Source organism: Schistocerca americana, chromosome X, assembly GCF_021461395.2.
Source record: "Schistocerca americana isolate TAMUIC-IGC-003095 chromosome X, iqSchAmer2.1, whole genome shotgun sequence".
Lineage (NCBI taxonomy): Eukaryota > Metazoa > Arthropoda > Insecta > Orthoptera > Acrididae > Schistocerca > Schistocerca americana.
Window position 1 is genome coordinate 894,490,410 of NC_060130.1, and position 20,421 is coordinate 894,510,830.

Below are 20,421 nucleotides of genomic sequence, written 5' to 3' on the forward strand. Positions count from 1 at the left end.
CTTGTTTCGATTTTAGATCTCTGTTGAGAATATCCGTGGACAGATAAGATACTTGGAAAATGATGATTTGCCCATGCAGATGAGAAGGCTAATAGACGCTCCTGAGCGAGTTATCTAAAATTTTAGTCTCTAACTTTTATTTTATAACTTCATCACATAAGCCATTAATGAAGAAAACGACAGACGTATCGGCAAATATAAGTTGATCGTATTCCACATATATATGGAGACTACTGTCGTATGGACTGTGATAGATCTTGTTAAAGAGGGCCGTGAATACATTAACTATGATCTGTGTGCGATTACTGTGTCATTCTGGAGTATTCTTTCGCAGGAAATGGATCTTATCGAAAAAGCTTATGCCCCATGTTTGTTATGGACACACACGCAAATCTCCTTACTTATTGCTACGATCAACATGTTTGTTGTTATAGATGGAAACGGTTTTCCCTTCTTTTTTTGCCGACTTTAGGAAAATACGAATTATGCAATAGAATGGGATCAATAGCGTCGTGTCTTCTATAGTACCCAAATATGCACGCGTTTGTTTGTTCGTCTCTCTCTCTCTCTCTCTCTCTCTCTCTCTCTCTCTCTCTCTGCGTGTGTGTGTGTGTGTGTGTGTGTGTGTGTGTGTGTGTGTGTGTGTGTGTGTATGTGTGTGTAATATGTGCTGTGCCTAAATCTGTTGGATTCACATTCGGGAGGACGACGATTCAAACGCGCGTCCGGCCATCCAAATTTAGGTTTTCTGTAATTTTCCTAAATCGCTCCAGGCAAATTGCGGGACGGTTCTTTACATAGCACACGGCAGATTTCCTTCCCCACCCTTGACCCAATGCGATCTTCCTTTCCATCTTTTAATGACCTCCATGTCGACGGGACGTTAAACCCAGTCTTCTTTCCTTCCTTTTCCTACATCTGTATGAACTAATTTGTAATGTGTCTGTGTGTCTGCGCGCGCGCGCTTGTGCATGCGTGCGTGTGGTGTGCCTAGACCCGTATAAACCAACTTTTGATGACTTTTTGTAATTTCCTAAGATGACGTGACTAATATCATAAAAATGACCTATGGATGTATAAACAACGAAGTTGTGTGCCCCAGTTACTGGTCAACTGTTCTTTTATATGACTGCAAACTGTAGTGACGTTCAGGGTCTGTAGTTTGATTTTTGGTTTGAAGGGCGCTCAACTGCGCGGTCATCAGCGCCCGTACAAAGTCCCATTTTTTTTTCACAGTCCAATGTAGCCACTGTCACGCATTATGATGATGATGATGAAATGATAAGCACAACACAAACACCCAGTCCCCGGGCAGAGAAAATCCCCAACCCAACGGGAATCGAGCCCGGGACCCCGTGATCCAGAGCCAGCAACGCTAGCCACTTTTTATTTTTTATTTTCTTTATTTTTTTAGATATAATTTAGTTCTATATTGTTCGTTGAATTTGTTCGGGGCGGGCGTCCGATGACACCCGTGCAGGTTCTTTGTTGATCCGTTCACTCAGTTTTTTTGTTACAGAGGGTAGCTAACCCTCTGAGCGAACTACCGTGCCGGCACCGTTGGGGCGGAAAAGGACAGCGTATCACTAAATATAAGTTGATCGAATTGCCCACATATGCAGAGTGTCCCAGCAGGAATGGAAAACATTCTGGGACATGACAGGAACGATCATCCATAGCAAAGAAGTCTAATAAAATGGCCTCTAAAATGTATACCTTAAGAGCTATGGGAATATTTTTAGAGGTGATAGTATGGACCAAAATAAGAGAAAAATGTTAAGTAAACACAGACACTAAAGTGCATGCCTTAAGAGCTATGAGCACTTGTTGATCTTCGCTACTGTGAAACCTATCTCTTCTACTGAAGCTCTTAAGGTATGTATTTTAGAGCCCATGTTTACTAGACAATTTTATTCCTGTTTTGGTCCAGAGTAGCTCCTCCCAAAACATGGAAAGCAAAGACCTTGTTGTTTCACAGTATCGAAGATGAAGAAGTGCTTTACCTTAAACTGCGGGAAACTACAGCCAGAGTTCCACAGTTTGAAAGAAATAATCCGCACTGGCTTTAGAATACTTTTTATTAAAAGTCACAACTGATTTCGCGCCACTAGAAGACGCATCCTCAGGTGAAAAAGATTCCTTTTAACAGGTCATCGGCGAAAGGTAACTGCGTTAGAGCCACTCTCCATCGTTTACGTCATGTTGTAAACAAATAAAGGGCTAAAAGCGGTAGACCTTATTTAAAACGAAGGGGATAACAGAACCGCGCCACAAGCAGGAAGATGGTTGAGCGGCAGCAAGCAAGGCAGTGCTCAAGTGTTCACAGCTCTTCAGCTATGCATTTTAGAGCGCATATTTATTAGTCCTTTTTGCTTCGAATGATCGTTCCTGTAATATCCCTGAATACTGACAATTCCTCCTAGAACACGCTGTATGTCCACCGACTGGACTGCATCTGGTTACTAGCTGCCTCTGCACATCTTGCCATCCAAACCTAGATTCTGTTTTCCCGGATGATATCTGAAGGCCTCGTCAGCGGGAACTCTATAACGTAGAAAATCTATTCTCTTCAGTGGCAAACACTGCATCGTAAAATTCGGTAGAGGAATTTGTAGTGAAATTGATCAACATGTTAATTACCTTACCCACGCCAAATTCTGAATACCTTTAAAACTTGATAACCCCATTATATTCACACCAGCTCTCCATTTTCATAGCTGGTATGTGAATAGAAAGGTTCTTACTACCACATGGGAAGTAATTCCATCAGGGATAATACAGAAGACGTGCATTACGTCTGCATCTGAATCTTAAGCAAATGCTTTCCTATTGTTCTGTTCTAAAGGAAGATTATGTTAACGTAGAAGTAATTTCAGGTTGTGTCAAACTAAATAAATATTCATGAACGAAAGATTACGTTAAAAAAGGCAATTTATTTCCCCCTCTCATGTGTTCCTATTAGGTTCCTCTATTCCTCCCTATCTCATCCCTCTTCGAACGTCTAATACCCACAGTTATGCGCTCCACAGCTTCAATAAATTTGAAGAACTGCCCATTCTTAAGTGTTTCTCGAGTAACATATGTGACTTCAGCGTTGTCATTAAGTTAAAAATCACTTATCATGCATAACTGTGTAAAGCACAGTCGTCAAGCATCCTCAGCTTGCAACATATCCCACGAAACACACTCTTTACACTCACTCGATAGTTCGCTGATTGAGTGTAAACAGTGTGTTTTGTAGGAATTATAGCTGTCTGAGGACGCTTGAGGACTGTGCTTTACACAGTTATGCATGGTAAGCGATTTTTAACTTAATGACGACGGTGAAGTCACATATGTTACTCGAGACATACTTGAGAATGTGCAGTGCACGAAACCGGTAGTGTGAAAAATAAAAAATTTACACACGATCTGGTGGGAAAATGTCGTTCTTCGAATATACACTACTGGCCATTAAAATTGCTACACCACGAAGATGACGTGCTACAGACACGAAATTTAACCGACAGGAATAAGATGCTGTGATATGCAAATGATTAGCTTTTCAGAGCATTCACACAAGGTTGGCGCCGGTGGCGACACCTACAAGGTACTGACATGAGGGAAGTTTAAAACCAATTTCTCATACACAAACAGAAGTTGACCGACGTTGCCTGGTGAAACGTTGTTGTGATGCCTCGTGTAAGGAGGAGAAATGCGTACCATCACGTTTCCGACTTTGATAAAGGTCGGATTGTAGCCTATCTCGATTGCGGTTTATCGTATCGCGACATTGCTGCTCGCGTTGGTCGAGATCTAATGACAATTAGCAGAATATGGAATCGGTGGGTTCAGGAGAGTAATACGGAACGCCGTGCTGGATCCCAACGGTCTCTTATCACTAGCAGTCGAGATGACAGGCATCTTATACGCATGGCAGTAACGGATCGTGCAGCCACGTCTCGATCCCTGAATCAACAGATGGGGACGTTTGCAAGACAACAACCATCTGCACGAACAGTTCGACGACGTTTGCAGCAGCATGGACTATCAGCTCGGAGACCGTGGCTGCGGTTACCCTTGATGCTGCATCACAGACAGGAACGCCTGCGATGGTGTACTCAACGACGAACCTGGGTGCACAAATGGCAAAATGTCATTTTTTCGGATGAATGCAGGTTCTGTTTACAGCATCAAGATAGTCGCATCCGTGTTTGGCGACATCGCGGTGAACGCACATTGGAAGCGTGTATTCGTCATCGCCATACTGGCGTATCAACCGGCGTGATGGTATGGCGTGTCATTGGTTACATGTCTCGGACGCCTCTTGTTCGCACTGACGTCACTTTGAACAGTGGACGTTACATTTCAGATGTGTTACGACCCGTGGCTCTACCCTTCATTCGATCCCTGCGAAACCCTACATTTCAACAGGATAATGCACGATCGCATGTTGTAGGTCCTGTACGGGCCTAACTGGATACAGAAAATGTTCGACCGCTGCCCTGGCCAGTACATTCTCCAGATCTCTCACCAACTGAAAACGTCTGGTCAATAGTGGCCGAGCAACTGGCTCGTCACAATACGCCAGTCACTACTCTTGATGAACTGTGGTATCGTGTTGAAGCTGCATGGGCAGCTGTACCAGTACACGCCATCCAAGCTTTGTTTGACTCAATGCCCAGGCGTATCAAAGCCGTTGTTACGGCCAGAAGTGGTTGTTCTGGGTACTGATATCTCAGGATTTATGCACCCAAATTGCGTGAAAATGTAATCACATGTCAGTTCTAGTATAATATATTTGTCCAATGAATACCCGTGTACCATCTGCATTTCTTCTTGTCATAGCAATTTTAATGGCCATTAGTGTATGAGATGATTTTTTGTCTTCTATAGCTATTACTGTTTCCACTACATTGCAAAGTTATTTCCAGTTGTTGGATAACATACCAGAGATAATATTTCTTATGATATATCTTGTAAAGTACGAAAAATACCTTATTATACAGGGTGGGCCACAAGTCACAAAGGGGTTATGACTGGTTTTCAAACTAAAACTCCACAATTCTGGTTAGTTGAACGATGCTGAATTTGTCAATGGTCAATCTACCGTCCTCTCTCTGCCAGAACCTGAAGCGAAAAAAGGAGAAAAGAATACATAAAAAACTTATTAATAGTTATGCCTCTTCGTAATTTTTGGCCGCCCTGGCCTTTATCTTGCCAAAATAAATTAATAAAGCATTCTCATCAACAGGATGTCTCTCTTATACTCACTTAACTTCTTTTGCAGGTTACTTTGCGACAGCGTACGTGAGCAACCGTCCTGGTAGACATTTTTCTGGTGTTGACACGGCTTCCGAATATCTGCCGGATGTCGAGGATTCACCGGAAAACATTCACGACAGAAATCCTGTGCTACTGTGGAGCTTCAAAGATCGATTTCACTCAAAAGTAAATAATGAACAATATTTCATACATGTTCTTTTATATGGTACGAAGCATGTTACTCATCTAAATAAAACATGGAATAAAATTAATTACACAAGAATAGTATCAGTGATTAGATGTTACTTTTCATGGAGTATCGCTCAACTTTTATAGCTGAACGAAAAACTTACGGGACAAGACCTACAGGATGAAAAGAACGCTTCTGTTGGAGAGGAATTCCGCCTTATGCAAGACATCTTTGTTGTTTTGTTTTTACCCAGACATGGGAGAACAAAACAATGAAGATGTCTTGCATAAAGCGGAATTCCTCTCCAATCTTCGTAGCAAGCACGGAAATAAGAAGAGCTGCAACAGTCACTGGATGATTAATGCTTCTGTTATTTAGGAAGAAGCTGGAAGGTGACAAAACAGTTCCCTTAGAACAGTCTCGCTGTGAAGCTGATATACTTTCCGCACTCGGGAAGAGCGGTTAGTCATTCTCAATTCAACACAGACATCCCGTCTCCACCATTCTCCCTGTCACAGATGTGTTTGCACGATGAAACACAGCTTTTAGACAAAGAACTCGACAATAACTGGTTATACAAAAAGAAAGATTATGACAGATATCTACTTGAGATCATTAGAGGCGGAGCACAAGTTTGGATTGGAGGTAAATCGGCCGTGTCCTTTCCAAACCTACTGAGGCGTTACATAGTGTGCGGGCCACTGAATGTGCGTAACGAACTCTACCAAGTACCTTCACGTACAATGCCATTTATAAGTGGGTGAGTTATTAGATAACCTGTGTGGTTTTTGGACTGCACAACCTAGCATTAAAGATCAATTATAAAACTTTGTCGTCTGGTAAATTAAATTCCATTTAATCTCTACACAAGGATTATTTCATATTAATTTAAATTTTGAAGTAAGTAACGTTTGAATTACTCTCTCTCGTGTTTCGGCCCGTCAGCGACATGTATGCGGTCCTTCCAATGCAGCTCATTGTTGTTGGGTAATGAAATACTGACTCGGTTTACTATTCTGAGAGAGAATGGTCTCTGACCGATTGAAAGAGAGCTTACCTATTGTGTCGCACTTAATGGCTTTCCCGTGCGGCCCAAACATTACAGTGGCAGCCCAGCTTTAGCTTTAATCAATTTACGAAAACCACGGAAAATCTAAATCTTTGTCATACTTTATTCAAATCAGTTTCAATACACAAGTAACTGTATCTAGTCACTTTGCACAATGCATTTCATCACCAGATTTATTGAAGCTAATAAGAAAATGGTTCAAATGGCTCTAAGCTCTATGGGACTTAGCATCTGAGGTCATCAGTCCCCTAGACTTAGAACTACTTAAACCTAACTAACCTAAGGACATCACACACATGCCCGAGGCAGGATTCGAACCTGCCACCGTAAAGGCAGCGCGGTTCCGGTCTGAAGCGCCTAGAACCGCTCGGCCACAATGACCAGCAAATTAATAATACTTAGGCTATTTGTACATATGCCAGTACTTTGAGTGTGTAAGTTCTCAGTGATGTTGCTGTTGTTCTTGCTACTGTCATCAGTCCAAAGATTAGTTTGTTGCAAGTCTCCATGCTAAGGTATCACGGCGTAGCTGCCGTAGCTACTTAAATTTGAGCTTGCCTGCGGTTGCCAAGTCTTGGTCTGCATCTACAAGTTTTGCACCCCACCCTTCCTTCTAGTACCAAATTAATGATTCGTTAATGCTTCAGTATGTGTCCTATCAAACTATTCTTTCCTTTTAGTCAAGTTCTCTCATAAATCTCTTTTCTACACAGTTCTATGCACTACTTGAATGAGATTTTCACTCTGCACCGGAGTGTGCGCTGATATGAAACTTCCTGGCAGATTAAAACTGTGTGCCGGACCGAGACTCGAACTCGATACCTTTACCTTTCGCGGATAAGTGCTCTACCACTGAGCTATCCAAGCACGACTCACAACCCGTCCTCACAGCTTCAGTTCTGCCAGTACCTCGTCTCCTACATTCCAAATTTCAGAGAAGCTCTTCTGCGAAACTTGCAGAACTAGCAGTCCTGGAAGAAAGGATATTGCGGAGACATGGCTTAGCCACAGCGTGAGGGATGTTTTCAGAATGAGACTTTTCACTCTGCAGCGGAGTGTGCGCTGATATGAAACTTCCTGGCATATTAAAACTGTGTGCCGGACCGAGACTCGAACTCGGGACCTTTGCACACATTTTTAATCTGCCGGGAAGTTTCTATGCAGTACTTCCTCACTAGTTATTCGCACTATCTACTTAATCATCATTCTTCCATCACATTACAAAAATTTCTGATCTCCTCTTGTGCATATCATTTACGATCCACTTTTCACATCCATACAACGCTGCATTCATGACAAATACTTTCAGAAAACATTTTCTAAAACTGAAATTTATATTCGATCATAACAGATTGCTCTCTTTCGGAAAAGTTTTTCCTGCTCTTTCCAATCAGCATTTTACACTCTCTTTACTTCTACCATCTTCAGTTATTTTTCTGGCCAAAAATTAAAACGCGTCTATTTCTTTTAGTGTTATTTCCTAATCCAACTTCCTCATCTTCGCTAGATTTTATTCGGCTACACAACATTGCCCTTGTTTTACTTCTTCTGATATTCATCTTATTATAAACTCATTTCCACTAATCTGCCAAGTCCTTTGCGGCCTCTGAAACACAATTTCATCTGCAAACCTTTTCATATCTTCTACCTCAACGTTATTTTCTTTTCCAAATTTCAGCATGCTTTTCTTTAATGCTTGCTCTACGTACAGCTTCAATAATATAGGCTACAAACCTGTCTCGCTCCATTCTCGTTTACTGCTTTACCCCCATATACTTAACTGCAATCTGGTTTCTGTAAAAGATCTGTAGCTAACTTTTCACACGCTGCATTCCATCACTGATGACTTCAAAACTTCAAAGATTCTAAACCATTCAGTATTCATTCAGTTTTTCTCTAAATCTGCAAACGCTATAAATGTGTATTTGACTTTCTTGAACCTGCCTTCTAAGATAAGTCGTAGGGTCAGTACTGCTTCGTGTGTCCCTACATTTCTCCAGAACCCAAACGGATCCTCCCCAGGTCAGCTTCTACCAGTCGTTCCATCCTTCTTTAGATAATTCGTTTTAATATTTTGCAAACATGACTTATTAAACTGATGGCTCGACAATACACCCATCTGTCGGTACATGCCTTCTCCGGTACTAGGATTATTACATTCTACTTGTACTCTGAAAATATATCGCCTCTGTCATATATCCCATAAACCAGATGGAACTATTTAGTCATGATTGGTTCTCCCAAGGATCGTAATAATTCTGAGTGAATATCGTCTACTCCAGGTGCCTTGTTTCTAATTAGGCCTTTCAGTACTTTGTCAAATTCGTCTTGCTGTATAGCATCCTTCACCCTATGTTCATCCACTGTGTCTTCCTTTTCCATACTACCATCTTCAGGTTTCTTTCCTTTATATACCCCTCCTTCCAACTTTCGGCCTTCCCTTCTCTGCTTAGTACTGGATTTCCACACTAGCTCTTGATGTTCATACAGTTGCTACTCATTTCTCCTCCAGTATCTTCAATTTTCCTATATGCGAGGTCTGTCCTGTGTTCGTGCATGCTTCTACAACTTTACATTTCTCCTCTAGACATTCTTGCTTTTCAAATTTGAACTTGCAATCGTTTTCATATTTTATATTCTGGTTTGTCTGCTTTTATTAGCTTCATTTGTACATTTTCTCATTTCATTAGTAACATTTTATAGCTTGTGTGTTATTCAGAGATCTCTACGAGGCCATGCCTGTATTACCAGTCGTTCCTCTGCTGCTTTCACTATTTCGTCTCTCTGATCAGCCTGTTGAGCTTTTATTGTATATTATTCAGCTATTTCAGCCATTCGCTACCTAATGCTCTCCTTGAAACTCGCAACAATCTCTGGTTGTATCAACTTCTACTTAGTTTCCTACGTTTCCGTAGTTTTTTCACCTTTATTCTGCTTTTCTAACTAATAAGTTGTGGTGAGCATCGATATCTACTTCTGGAAAAGTTTTTCAGTTTAAAAACTAGTTTCTAAATTGAGTCCTATTTTTATATAATCTACCTAAAGCCTTACAGAACAGTAATAAAAATAGAAACACCGTTCCGTAGTCACAGGCTAATTTTCCAAATCTTATCCATGTTACACACTTTATATAAGCTGGCATAGACACATATTGTGTATTACGATCTAAAGGGTGCAAAAAACATACAGTAAAATGATTAGGTCAAAAAAATCATCATAATATGCATAAAAATATGTTGTTATGATCAAAAATTTACAAAAGTATCCACAATAACATGGGAAGTATGACCGAACACTATTAAAATCAAGTAAAATTTCTGTTTTAAAATAAATTAATAAGTCAGTTTATAATAATGAACCATTTATTCTTAGAATAAAATGGACAAGATAAGCAAACTAAACTACGAAATTTGATGTTGTTGTAAGCTATTTATTAATATCATCAGAACGTAATTAATTTCTGATTTTTAGAACATTCTCATTTTTACTTCAGTTTATGAGCTCTGAGTTGCAATATAAAACGAATTCCTTGTGTAAATTTTCAAATAAAAAATAGTGCCTGTTGTTAGCCGAAGAAGGCTTGCATTTTGGAAAACCTTCTGCTTCAGTTGACACAAGAGGACCACATGTAAAACAGACAAATCATTTGCCTCTCAATGTAAATGATTAATAGACAGTTTCTCAACCAATGAAATAGAAACGGAACACAGTGTAAAATATATGCTTCGTCTCTTTCTAACACCATTTCCACTTTCTTTGACACTTCATTTCCCAATTCACCACAATTTTTTTCTAACTTTTTCAGTTTTTTTAACTTTTCGATCTGTTTCACTAGTGCACTTCTGGTTGCTCCAAAGAAGTTATGGCAGCAGGAGTAAATGCAAAATTTGATTTTATGTATGAAAGTTTGCCTAAAATTACAGAGTTAGACGTTAATTCTTGGACTAGTCCAATTGAAGCGGGTTCACTGCTATCGAATGAATCAATGATGCTTTTCACAACGTTGTAGTTCTGACAGTAATAGTTTTAGGCGTCAATTCAGGACCCCATGTTGTCAAATTGCGGAGGGTGGTAAGGAAATGTTTGGAGCTCACAATTTAAATGCTGTAACACGTGAAGCAGTTTCAAAAATACGTTTTTGACACATGCAATAAATTTTTCAATAGCACTGAAATCACTATATATCTATTCTGCAACTATGTAAGGCGTTAGTTAATGAAGTCATTTGCACCATTTTACTTTATGCTGCTTTTATTGGATCGCCAGCTTTCACCATATAAGGAGCAGCAACCGTTAGGGAGAGTAGTATACCGTCATCATCAACGCCACCGGGACCACCCATAGAACTGTCGAATCATTTACTAATGATAGAAAAAGTATAGTTTTTCTAAAAGTTCAAGGTTTGTTAGAAACTTTTCGCCTAGATCATCTTTTTCCAAAGTTCTCACTATGACATCTGCAGTATATCTTCCCACAGAGTCTCTGGCTTCATCTCTTTACATCCATATTTGTTATTTACAACCTGTTGTCTGATTTGTTGCAGTGTTTTTTTCGTAGTTTTGGCCGAGGTATCTTTTGCCACAGGGGCATTTGCTATAGTGTTTTTCCTTTTTCAGTCCGTTATACTCCACGTTTGGGTTTTTCTGTTGCCACGTCCTGCTGAACGTTGGCTGACATTCCATAGTTAGTTTACGTCCCAAAGTTTACGAAACAGTATTTCATCATCAGTCAAAAATACTTTCTCACCATATTGAGACATGAACTGTTGTTAATTTACTTGAATACTTCGAAACTTCCTGGCAGATTAAAACTGTGTGCCGGATCGAGACTCGAACTCGGGACCTTTACCTTTCGCGGGCTAGTGCTCTAGCACTTGCCCGCGAAAGGCAAAGGTACCGAGTTCGAGTCTCGGTCCGGCACACAGTTTTAATCTGCCAGGAAGTTTCATATCTGCGCACACTCCGCTGCAGAGTGAAAATCTCATTCTTGAATACTTTGCTTCATTTTACACATTTTTTCTGTAGTATACAGAACATACTTCCGACTTTAACAACATTGAATAACAAAATGAGACACTCGTTCCGCAGCCCAGGGTCCAGAATAACTGAAGCAACTATCTGCGCGTAGAGTAACAATAGACTACACAAACCCACTGTTGTGTAAAGGTGATCAAATGGTTCAGATGGCTCTGAGCACTATGGGACTTAACATCTGAGGTCATCAGTCCCCTAGAACTTAGAACTAATTAAACCTAACTAACCTAAGGACATCACACACATCCATGCCCGAGGCAGGATTCGAACCCGCGAGCGCAGCGGTCGCGCGGTTCCAGACTGAAGCGCCTAGAACCGCTCGGTCACAATTGCCGGCTGTAAAGGTGAAGTCCAAATTGTGAATTCAAAAGAAGTATGGGAGCATTTTCCAGGAAAGAAAGGGGTATGCGAAATTCTGAGAAATGTAACATGGAAGAAACAAGAGTTCTTTATTACTTCAAAGAGTGGAAGTATAACGAATAGAACATTTACTTACTATAATATGTTCTGTCAGAGATTTGTGGCCGCATATGTGTAATTATTACTTAACGAACTACCATAATTCATGCAGTTTTCTCATAGCAAGTATTTACACACTACTGGCCATTAAAAATTGCTACACCAAGAAGAAACGCAGATGATGAACGGGTATTCATTGGACAAATATATTATACTGGAACTGACATGCGATTACATTTTCACGCACTTTGGGTGCATAGACACTGAGAAATCAGTACCCAGAACAACCACCTCTGGCCGCAGTAACGGCCCTGATACGTGTGGGCATTGAGTCAAACAGAGCTTGGATGGCGTGTACAGGTACAGCTGCCCATGCAGCTTCAACACGATACCACAGTTCATCAAGAGTAGTGACTGGCGTATTGTGACGAGCCAGTTGCTCAGCCACCATTGACCAGACGTTTTCAATTGGTGAGAGATCTGGAGAATGTGCTGGCCAGGGCAGCAGTCGAACATTTTCTGTATCCAGAAAGGCCCGTACAGGACCTGCAACATGCGGTCGTGCATTATCCTGCTGAAATGTAGGGTTTCGCAGGGATCGAATGAAGGATAGAGACACGGGTCGTAACACATCTGAAATGTAATGTCCACTGTCCAAAGTGCCGTCAGTGCGAACAAGAGGTGACCGAGACATGTAACCAATGGCACCCCATACCATCACGCCGGGTGATACGCCAGCATGGCGATGACGAATACACGCTTCCAATGTGCGTTCACCGTGATGTCGCCAAACACGGATGCGACCATCTTGATGCTGTAAACAGAACCTGGATTCATCCGAAATATGACTGTTGCCATTCGTGCACCCAGGTTCGTCGTTGAGTACACCATCGCAGGCGCTCCTGTCTTTGAGGCAGCGTCAAGGGTAACCGCAGCCACGGTCTCCGAGCTGATAGTTCATGCTGCTGCAAACGTCGTCGAACTGTTCGTGCAGATGGTTGTTGTGTTGCAAACGTCCCCTCTGTTGACTCAGGGATCGAGACGTGGCTGCACGATCCGTTACAGCCATGCGGATAAGATGCCTGTCATCTCTACTGCTAGTGATACGATGCCGTTGGGATACAGCATGGCGTTCCGTATTACCCTCCTGAACCCACCGATTGCATATTCTGCTAACAGTCATTGGATCTCGACCAACGCGAGGAGCAATGTCGCGATACGATAAACCGCAATCGCGATAGGCTACAATCCGACCTTTATCAAAGTCGGAAATGTGATGGTACACATTTCTCCTCCTTACACGAGGGTTCACAACAACGTTTCACCAGACAATGCCAGCGAACTGCTGTTTGTGTATGATATATCGGTTGGAAACTTTCCTCGTGTTAGCACGTTGCAGGTGTCGCCATCGGCGCCAACCTTGTGTGAATGCTCTGAAAAGCTAATCGTTTGCATATCACAGCAGCTTCTTCCTGTCGGTTAAATTTCGCGTCTGTAGCACGTCATCTTCGTGGTGTAGCAATTTCAATAGCCAGTAGTGTATGTGTTTAAAAAACATGTCACCTTCGCCTAAAATATATGCACTGTCATGAAAATCCTAGTCCTAATAATGATGTTCCACAATGGTGAATTTTTGCGTCACTTACTATTATTGTTATTTATTTGTTTGATGTTGATACTCCGTGGATGTATACAGGGTCATTTTTTTCCACTGTGTCCAATCTCTAGGGACCGATCGATGAGAGGATACGGAACAAGAAAGGTCTAACGAACATACATCCGTAAATGCATGGTTGCGGTCTAATATGCGCTGTACCATGCAGCCACAGCTACAGGATATGTTGAGAAAATGTTTTCCATGTGCCTCAACGCATGCGTGGACGCGTCGTAACATGTTCTGTCTCACATGTTGAGATCGGCCAGGCTGCATCCTAAGAGTATCAAAGGCAGCGTGAATACGCCGCTCCAGTGTCTCCACATCTGGAATGGGCTCTGAATACACGATACCTTTGAGATGGCCCCATAACCAGAAATCGCACGGGTTGAAATCCGGTGAACGAGCTGGCCATGCAATTGGACCCCCTTGTCCGATCCATCGACCAGGGAAGAAGACGCGATTGAGATACGTTAATTGGGAAGTGGGCTGGAGCACCATCATGTAGCAGCCACATAACCCTTTGAATCATCAATGGCACTACCTCCAGCAAGGGAAGCAAAGTCACCCGCAAGAAGCGCTGATAGTTCCGGCCTGGCGTGGAAGGTAGACTGGTCCCAGAATACAGTCGTCAGTTATCCCGGCCCACACATTCCGGCTGCACCGATGCTGATGATTCGCTGTCACCATTCCAAAGGGGTTCTGCGTACTATCCCACAGATGACTGTTATGAAGATACCACTCCGCGTAAGGGTGGCCTCATTTGTGAATCGGAAAGATGACACAAATCCTGGAATCGTGGTTGCCTGGTGAAGAAACCAGTGACAAACTGCTCCCGATGTGAAAAGTCCATCGCTAGTAAGCCCTGCACACTCTGTAAGTGATAAAGGTAGTAACAGTTGTCATGGAGAACGTTCCACACGGTCGTCTGAATTACCCTGCACTGGTGGGCCAATTGCCTGGTACTGGCACGGCAATTACTTTCCACAGTGTTAATCACATTTTCCTTCAAGTCTGGTGTCCAAACATTTCGGGTACGTCCTTCGTGATTTCCTGCTTCCTGAAACGACCCTGTATCAGACAAACGGCGAAACACTGTTGCAAACATTGAATGTTGTGGTTGTTGTCAGCGGGGATAGGTCTCCTGATACCATCTTGTAGCCCGTCGTCCGTAGCCATTCGCCTTTCCGTCGGCATGCTCTCGATTCGAATACTGTCCCATTGAGTATAACGCTGTATCACTTCCACTACGAGGTGAGTCAGCAAGAGGAGGGAATCGTACACAACATTACCAATTACTATGGCAGGAGAAAGCGCTATGGCACGACGTATGAGGAATAGTACCACCCTCTAGGAGGAAACCAGGCATACTATAACTGTGGCTTCATGGTACAGCGCGTATTAGACTACAATCTCTGTAACAAAGTATGATTGAATAAGTGGTCTCTAGCATGGAACCATGCATTTGCAGAAATAAGTTCATTAGATCTGTTTTGGTCCGTATCCTCTCATCCATCAATCCCTAGAGTTTGTACATGGTGGAAGAAATCACTCTGTATACCGGGTGGTTATAATTAAACTTTCCCTGTTTAACAAGTTATAGCACGGAAACTAATTACCGTACGAGGACCAAACTTAGTAGCACTAATGTCAAGGACATGGGAGAGAGAAATAAAGCAAAATCAATTCCATTTAAACACTTTTAATGTGCTGCTACGGCACGTCATACCATTACATACCGGCACCAATACTGCTACAAAAAGGGCTCAATATGGCGCCCATCAGTGTCCAGAATAGCCTTAAAGCGTACAATGGTAGTCTGTACAGCAGAAGAACGAAGGATGTCCGTACGTATGCTGGCTACTTTATATGCTGCTCTTCAGATCAGCACATGTGTGAACGTTCCCCTGGTAAATCCTGTCCTTCAGGTAGCCCCACAACCAGAAATAACAGGGAGTGAGATAGGACGATCGTGCTGGCCAGGCATTTGGAAACGATCATCTGATAACTGGATCGTTTCCGAATGTGTTTCGGAGAAGCAGTTGAACTTCACGAGCGATGTGCAGAGGGGCCCTATCCTGCGTGAAAACTGTCAAGTTGAGTGCGCCTCTCTCCTGTAGGGCGGGCATGACATGCTGGCGAAGCATATCGCAGTAACGCTGGCCAGTCACACTGCATGTCTTTGGTCCTTGAGCGCCGACCTGTTCAAAAAAGAAAGGGTTAATGATGAACGTAGCCGTGAAGCCACGCCATACGGTGACTGGGGGTTAAGATCCCCACACTCGCAATTCCAAGCGATCACCTCATCCGCCAGAGAAAAATGAGCTTCGTCTGTCCATAGGATGGCCTAGTCAACTTCAGTCCTTGCGAGAAAGTGGAGAGCGAAGTCAACACGTCGTCGTGCGTCCTGTGGTGCAAGCTGCTGTACGATATGGATCTTGTATGGACACCATTTCAGAATGGTTCCAAGCACCTTCCGTACAATGGACCATAGGACGTTCAACTGTCGTGACACAGCACGCGCACTGCCTGACGATCGGGAATTGCGCGCTGCAGTGTCTGCCATAGCAACAGCGATTTCATCAATCACCTGTCGTGCAACCGGTCGTCGGCCTCTTCCCGGAGCGACGCCCAGGTCTCCAGTTGATTCGAAGTTCTTCATCGTGCTCCGCACAGCAGACGGAAAAGAGAACCCGTCAGTATTCCTTTCAGTCGGCGATATTATCTAAGCGCAGCTACAGCATTGTTTTGATAATAGAGCTTCACCAATAATTCCCTGCTCCTTTTGTCCAAGCTCGTGTTGACACGTCAACAAGAACACTGCGACTGGTCAGGTGTGTGAGACTATGATCATGGCACCTTGTGGCCATAGATGGAACTGGACGGTGGCGCTATGACGTATGGAAATCATGCACCCCATACTCTGGATTATTGACTGAACTGGCCTTGTATTATCAACCAAAACAGCATCGCTGTGCTGATATTGCGGACCCTGAAAGCAAGGGGAAACTATAGCCGTTATTTTTCCCGGGGGCATGCAGCTTTACTAAAGGGTTAAATGATGATGGCATCCTCTTGGGTAAAATATTCCGGAGATAAAACAGTCCCCCATTCTGATCTCCGGGTAGGGACTACTCAGGAGGACATCGTTGTCAGGAGAAACAAAACTGGCGTTCTACGGATCGGAACGTGGAATGTCAGATCCATTAATCGGGCAGGTAGGCTAAAAAATTTAAAAAGGGAAATGGATAGGTTAAAGTTAGATATAATGGGAAATAGTGAAGTTCGGTGGCAAGAGAAACGGGACCTCTGGTCAGATGAAAACAGGGTTATAAATACAAAAACAAATAGGGGTAATGCAAGAATAGGTTTAATAATGAAAAAAAAGGAACGCGGATAAGCTACCACGAACGGCATAGTGAATGCATTATTGCACCCAAGATAGACACAAAGTCCACGCCTACCATGGTAGTATAAGTTTGTGTGCTAACTATCTCCGAAAATGATGAAGTGACTGAATAAATGTATGATTAGATAAAATAAATTATTCAGATAGTTAAGGGAGACGAAAATTAATAGTAATAGGGGACTGGAATTCGATAGTAGGAAAAGAAATTTTTGGAAATTTGCGGTAAGATCTTATGGGACCAAACTGCAGAGGTCATCGGTCCCTAAGCCTACACACTACTTAATCTAACTTAAACTAACTAACACTATGGACAACACACACACACCCATGCCCGCCTAGAACTTCAGAACTAATTAAACCTAACTAACCTAAGGACATCACACACATCCATTCCCGAAGCAGGATTCGAACCTGCGACCGTTGCGGTCGCTCGGCTCCAGACTGTAGCGCCTAGGACCGCACGGCCACTCCGGCCGGCCCAAGTTGCCTTAGATCGCGCTGCTACCCCGCGCGGCCCAGTAGGAAAAGGAAGAGAAAGAAAAGTAGTGTGTGAATATGGAGGAATGAGAGGGGAAAGTAGTATGTGAATATGAATAATGAAAGAATTTTGCACAGATAATAACTTATTCATCGCTAACACTTGGTTTAAGAATCATGAAAGAAGGTTATTATAAGGCTATAAGAGTCGAGGGGCATGAAAGGGAAGCAATGGTTGAGAAGGGAGTGAGACAGGGTTCTAGCCTATACCCGATGTTATTCAATTTGTATACTGAACAAGCAGTAAAGCAAACCAAAGATAAATTTGGAGTAGAAATTAAAATCTGAGGAGAAGAAATAAAAACATTGAGGTTTGCCGATACATTGTAATTCTGTCAGAGACAGCAAAGTACTTGGAAGAACAGTTGAACGGGATGGACAGTGTCTTGAAAGTAGGATATAAGATACTGACAGCCTTGGGAGAGCCAGTCCTGACAAAACTCTACCATCTACATCTACATCTACATTTATACTCCGCAAGCCACCCAACGGTGTGTGGCGGAGGGCACTTTACGTGCTACTGTCATTACCTCCCTTTCCTGTTCCAGTCGCGTATGGTTCGCTGGAAGAACGACTGTCTGAAAGCCTCCGTGCGCGCTCTAATCTCTCTAATTTTACATTCGTGATCTCCTCGGGAGGTATAAGTAGGGGGAAGCAATATATTCGATACCTCATCCAGAAACGCACCCTCTCGAAACCTGGCGAGCAAGCTACACCGCGATGCGGAGCGACTCTCTTGCAGAGTCTGCCACTTGAGTTTATTAAACATCTCCGTAACGCTATCACGGTTACCAAATAACCCTGTGACGAAACGCGCCGCTCTTCTTTGGATCTTCTCTATCTCCTCCGTCAAACCGATCTGGTACGGATCCCACACTGATGAGCAATACTCAAGTATAGGTCGAACGAGTGTTTTGTAAGCCACCTCCTTTGTTGATGGACTACATTTTCTAAGGACTCTCCCAATGAATCTCAACCTGGTACCCGCCTTACCAACAATTAATTTTATATGATCATTCCACTTCAAATCGTTCCGCACGCATACTCCCAGATATTTTACAGAAGTAAATGCTACCAGTGTTTGTTCCGCTATCATATAATCATACAATAAAGGATCCTTCTTTCTATGTATTCGCAATACATTACATTTGTCTATGTTAAGGGTCAGTTGCCACTCCCTGCACCAAGTGCCTATCCGCTGCAGATCTTCCTGCATTTCGCTACAATTTTCTAATGCTGCAACTTCTCTGTATACTACAGCATCATCCGCGAAAAGCCGCATGGAACTTCCGACACTGGTGAGCAAGATCTATGAGACGGGGGAAATTCCCTCAGACTTCAAGAAGAATATAACAATTCCAATCCCAAAGAGAGCAGGTGTTGACACATGTGAAAATTACCGAACTATCAGTTTAATAAGTCACAGCTGCAAAATACTAACGCGAATTCTTTACAGACGAATGGAAAAACTGGTGGAAGCCGACCTCGGGGAAGATAAGTTTGGATTCCGTAGAAATGTTGGGACACGTGAGACAATACTGACCCTACGACTTATCTTAGAAGAAAGATTAAGGAAAGGCAAACCTATGTTTCTAGCATTTGTAGACTTAGAGAAAGCTTTTGACAGTGTTTACTGGAATACTCTCTTTCAAATTATGAAGGTGGCAGGGGTAAAATACAGGGAGTGAAAAGCTATTTACAATTTGTACAGAAAGCAGATGGCAGTTATAAGAGTCGAGGGACATGAAAGGGAAGCAGTGGTTGGGAAGGGAGTGAAACAGGGCTGTAGCCTCTCCCCGATGTTATTCAATCTGTATATTGAGCAAGCAGTGAAGGAAACAAAAGAAAAATTCGGAGTAGGTATTAAAACAGGGCTGTAGCCTCTCCCCGATGTTATTCAATCTGTATATTGAGCAAGCAGTGAAGGAAACAAAAGAAAAATTCGGAGTAGGTATTAAAATCCATGGAGAAGAAATAAAAACTTTGAGGTTCGCCGATGACATTGTAATTCTGTCAGACACAGCAAAGAACTTGGAAGAGCAGTTAAACGGAATGGACAGTGTCTTGAAAGGAGAGTATAAGATGAACATCAGCAAAAGCAAATCGAGGATAATGGAATGTAGTCGAATTAAATCAGATGATGCTTAGGGGATTAGATTAAGAAATGAGGCACTTAAATTAGTTGATGAGTTTTGCTATTTGGGCAGAAGAATAACTGAGGATAATCGAAGTAGAGATGATATAAAATGTGGACTGGCGATGGCAAAGAAAAGCATTCTGAAGAAGAGACATTTGTTAACGCCTAGTACAGATTTAAGTGTCAGGAAGTCTTTTCTGACAGTTTGTGTATGGAGTGTAACCATGTGTGAATGTGAACCATGGACTATAAACAATTTAGAGAAGAAGAGAATAGAAGCTTTTGAAATGTTGTGCTACGGAAGAATGCTGAAGATTAGATGGGTAGATCACGTAAATAATGAGTAAGTACTGAACAGAATTGGGAAGAAGAGGAATTTGTGGCACAACTTGACTAGAAGAAGGTATCTGTTGGTAAGACACGTTCTGTGGCACCAAGAGATCCCAAATTTAGTTCTGTAGAGAAGTGTGGAGCGTAAAAATCGTAGAGGGGGACCAAGAGATGAATACACTAAGCAGGTTCAGCAGGATGTAGCTTGCAGTAGTTACTCGGAGATGAAGAGGCTTGCACAGGTTAGAGTAGCATGGAAGGCTGCATCAAACCAGTCTTTGGACTAAAGACCACAACAACAACATCCATGGCACCCTCTCCCCTGTTTCGCGATAATACAAAACGAGCTGCACTTCTTT

The 20,421-nt window shown here is 42.5% G+C and overlaps 1 protein-coding gene across 1 annotated transcript in view; it reads left to right on the forward strand.

Moving 5' to 3' along the window:
* LOC124556378 (dynein axonemal intermediate chain 3-like) overlaps positions 1-20,421 on the forward strand; it is a 293,608-nt gene that overhangs the window by 105,838 nt on the left and 167,349 nt on the right. The window contains exon 6 of the mRNA XM_047130341.1: positions 5,270-5,430. Coding sequence (XP_046986297.1) covers positions 5,270-5,430 — 161 coding nt within the window. The remainder of the gene's footprint in view (positions 1-5,269; positions 5,431-20,421) is intronic.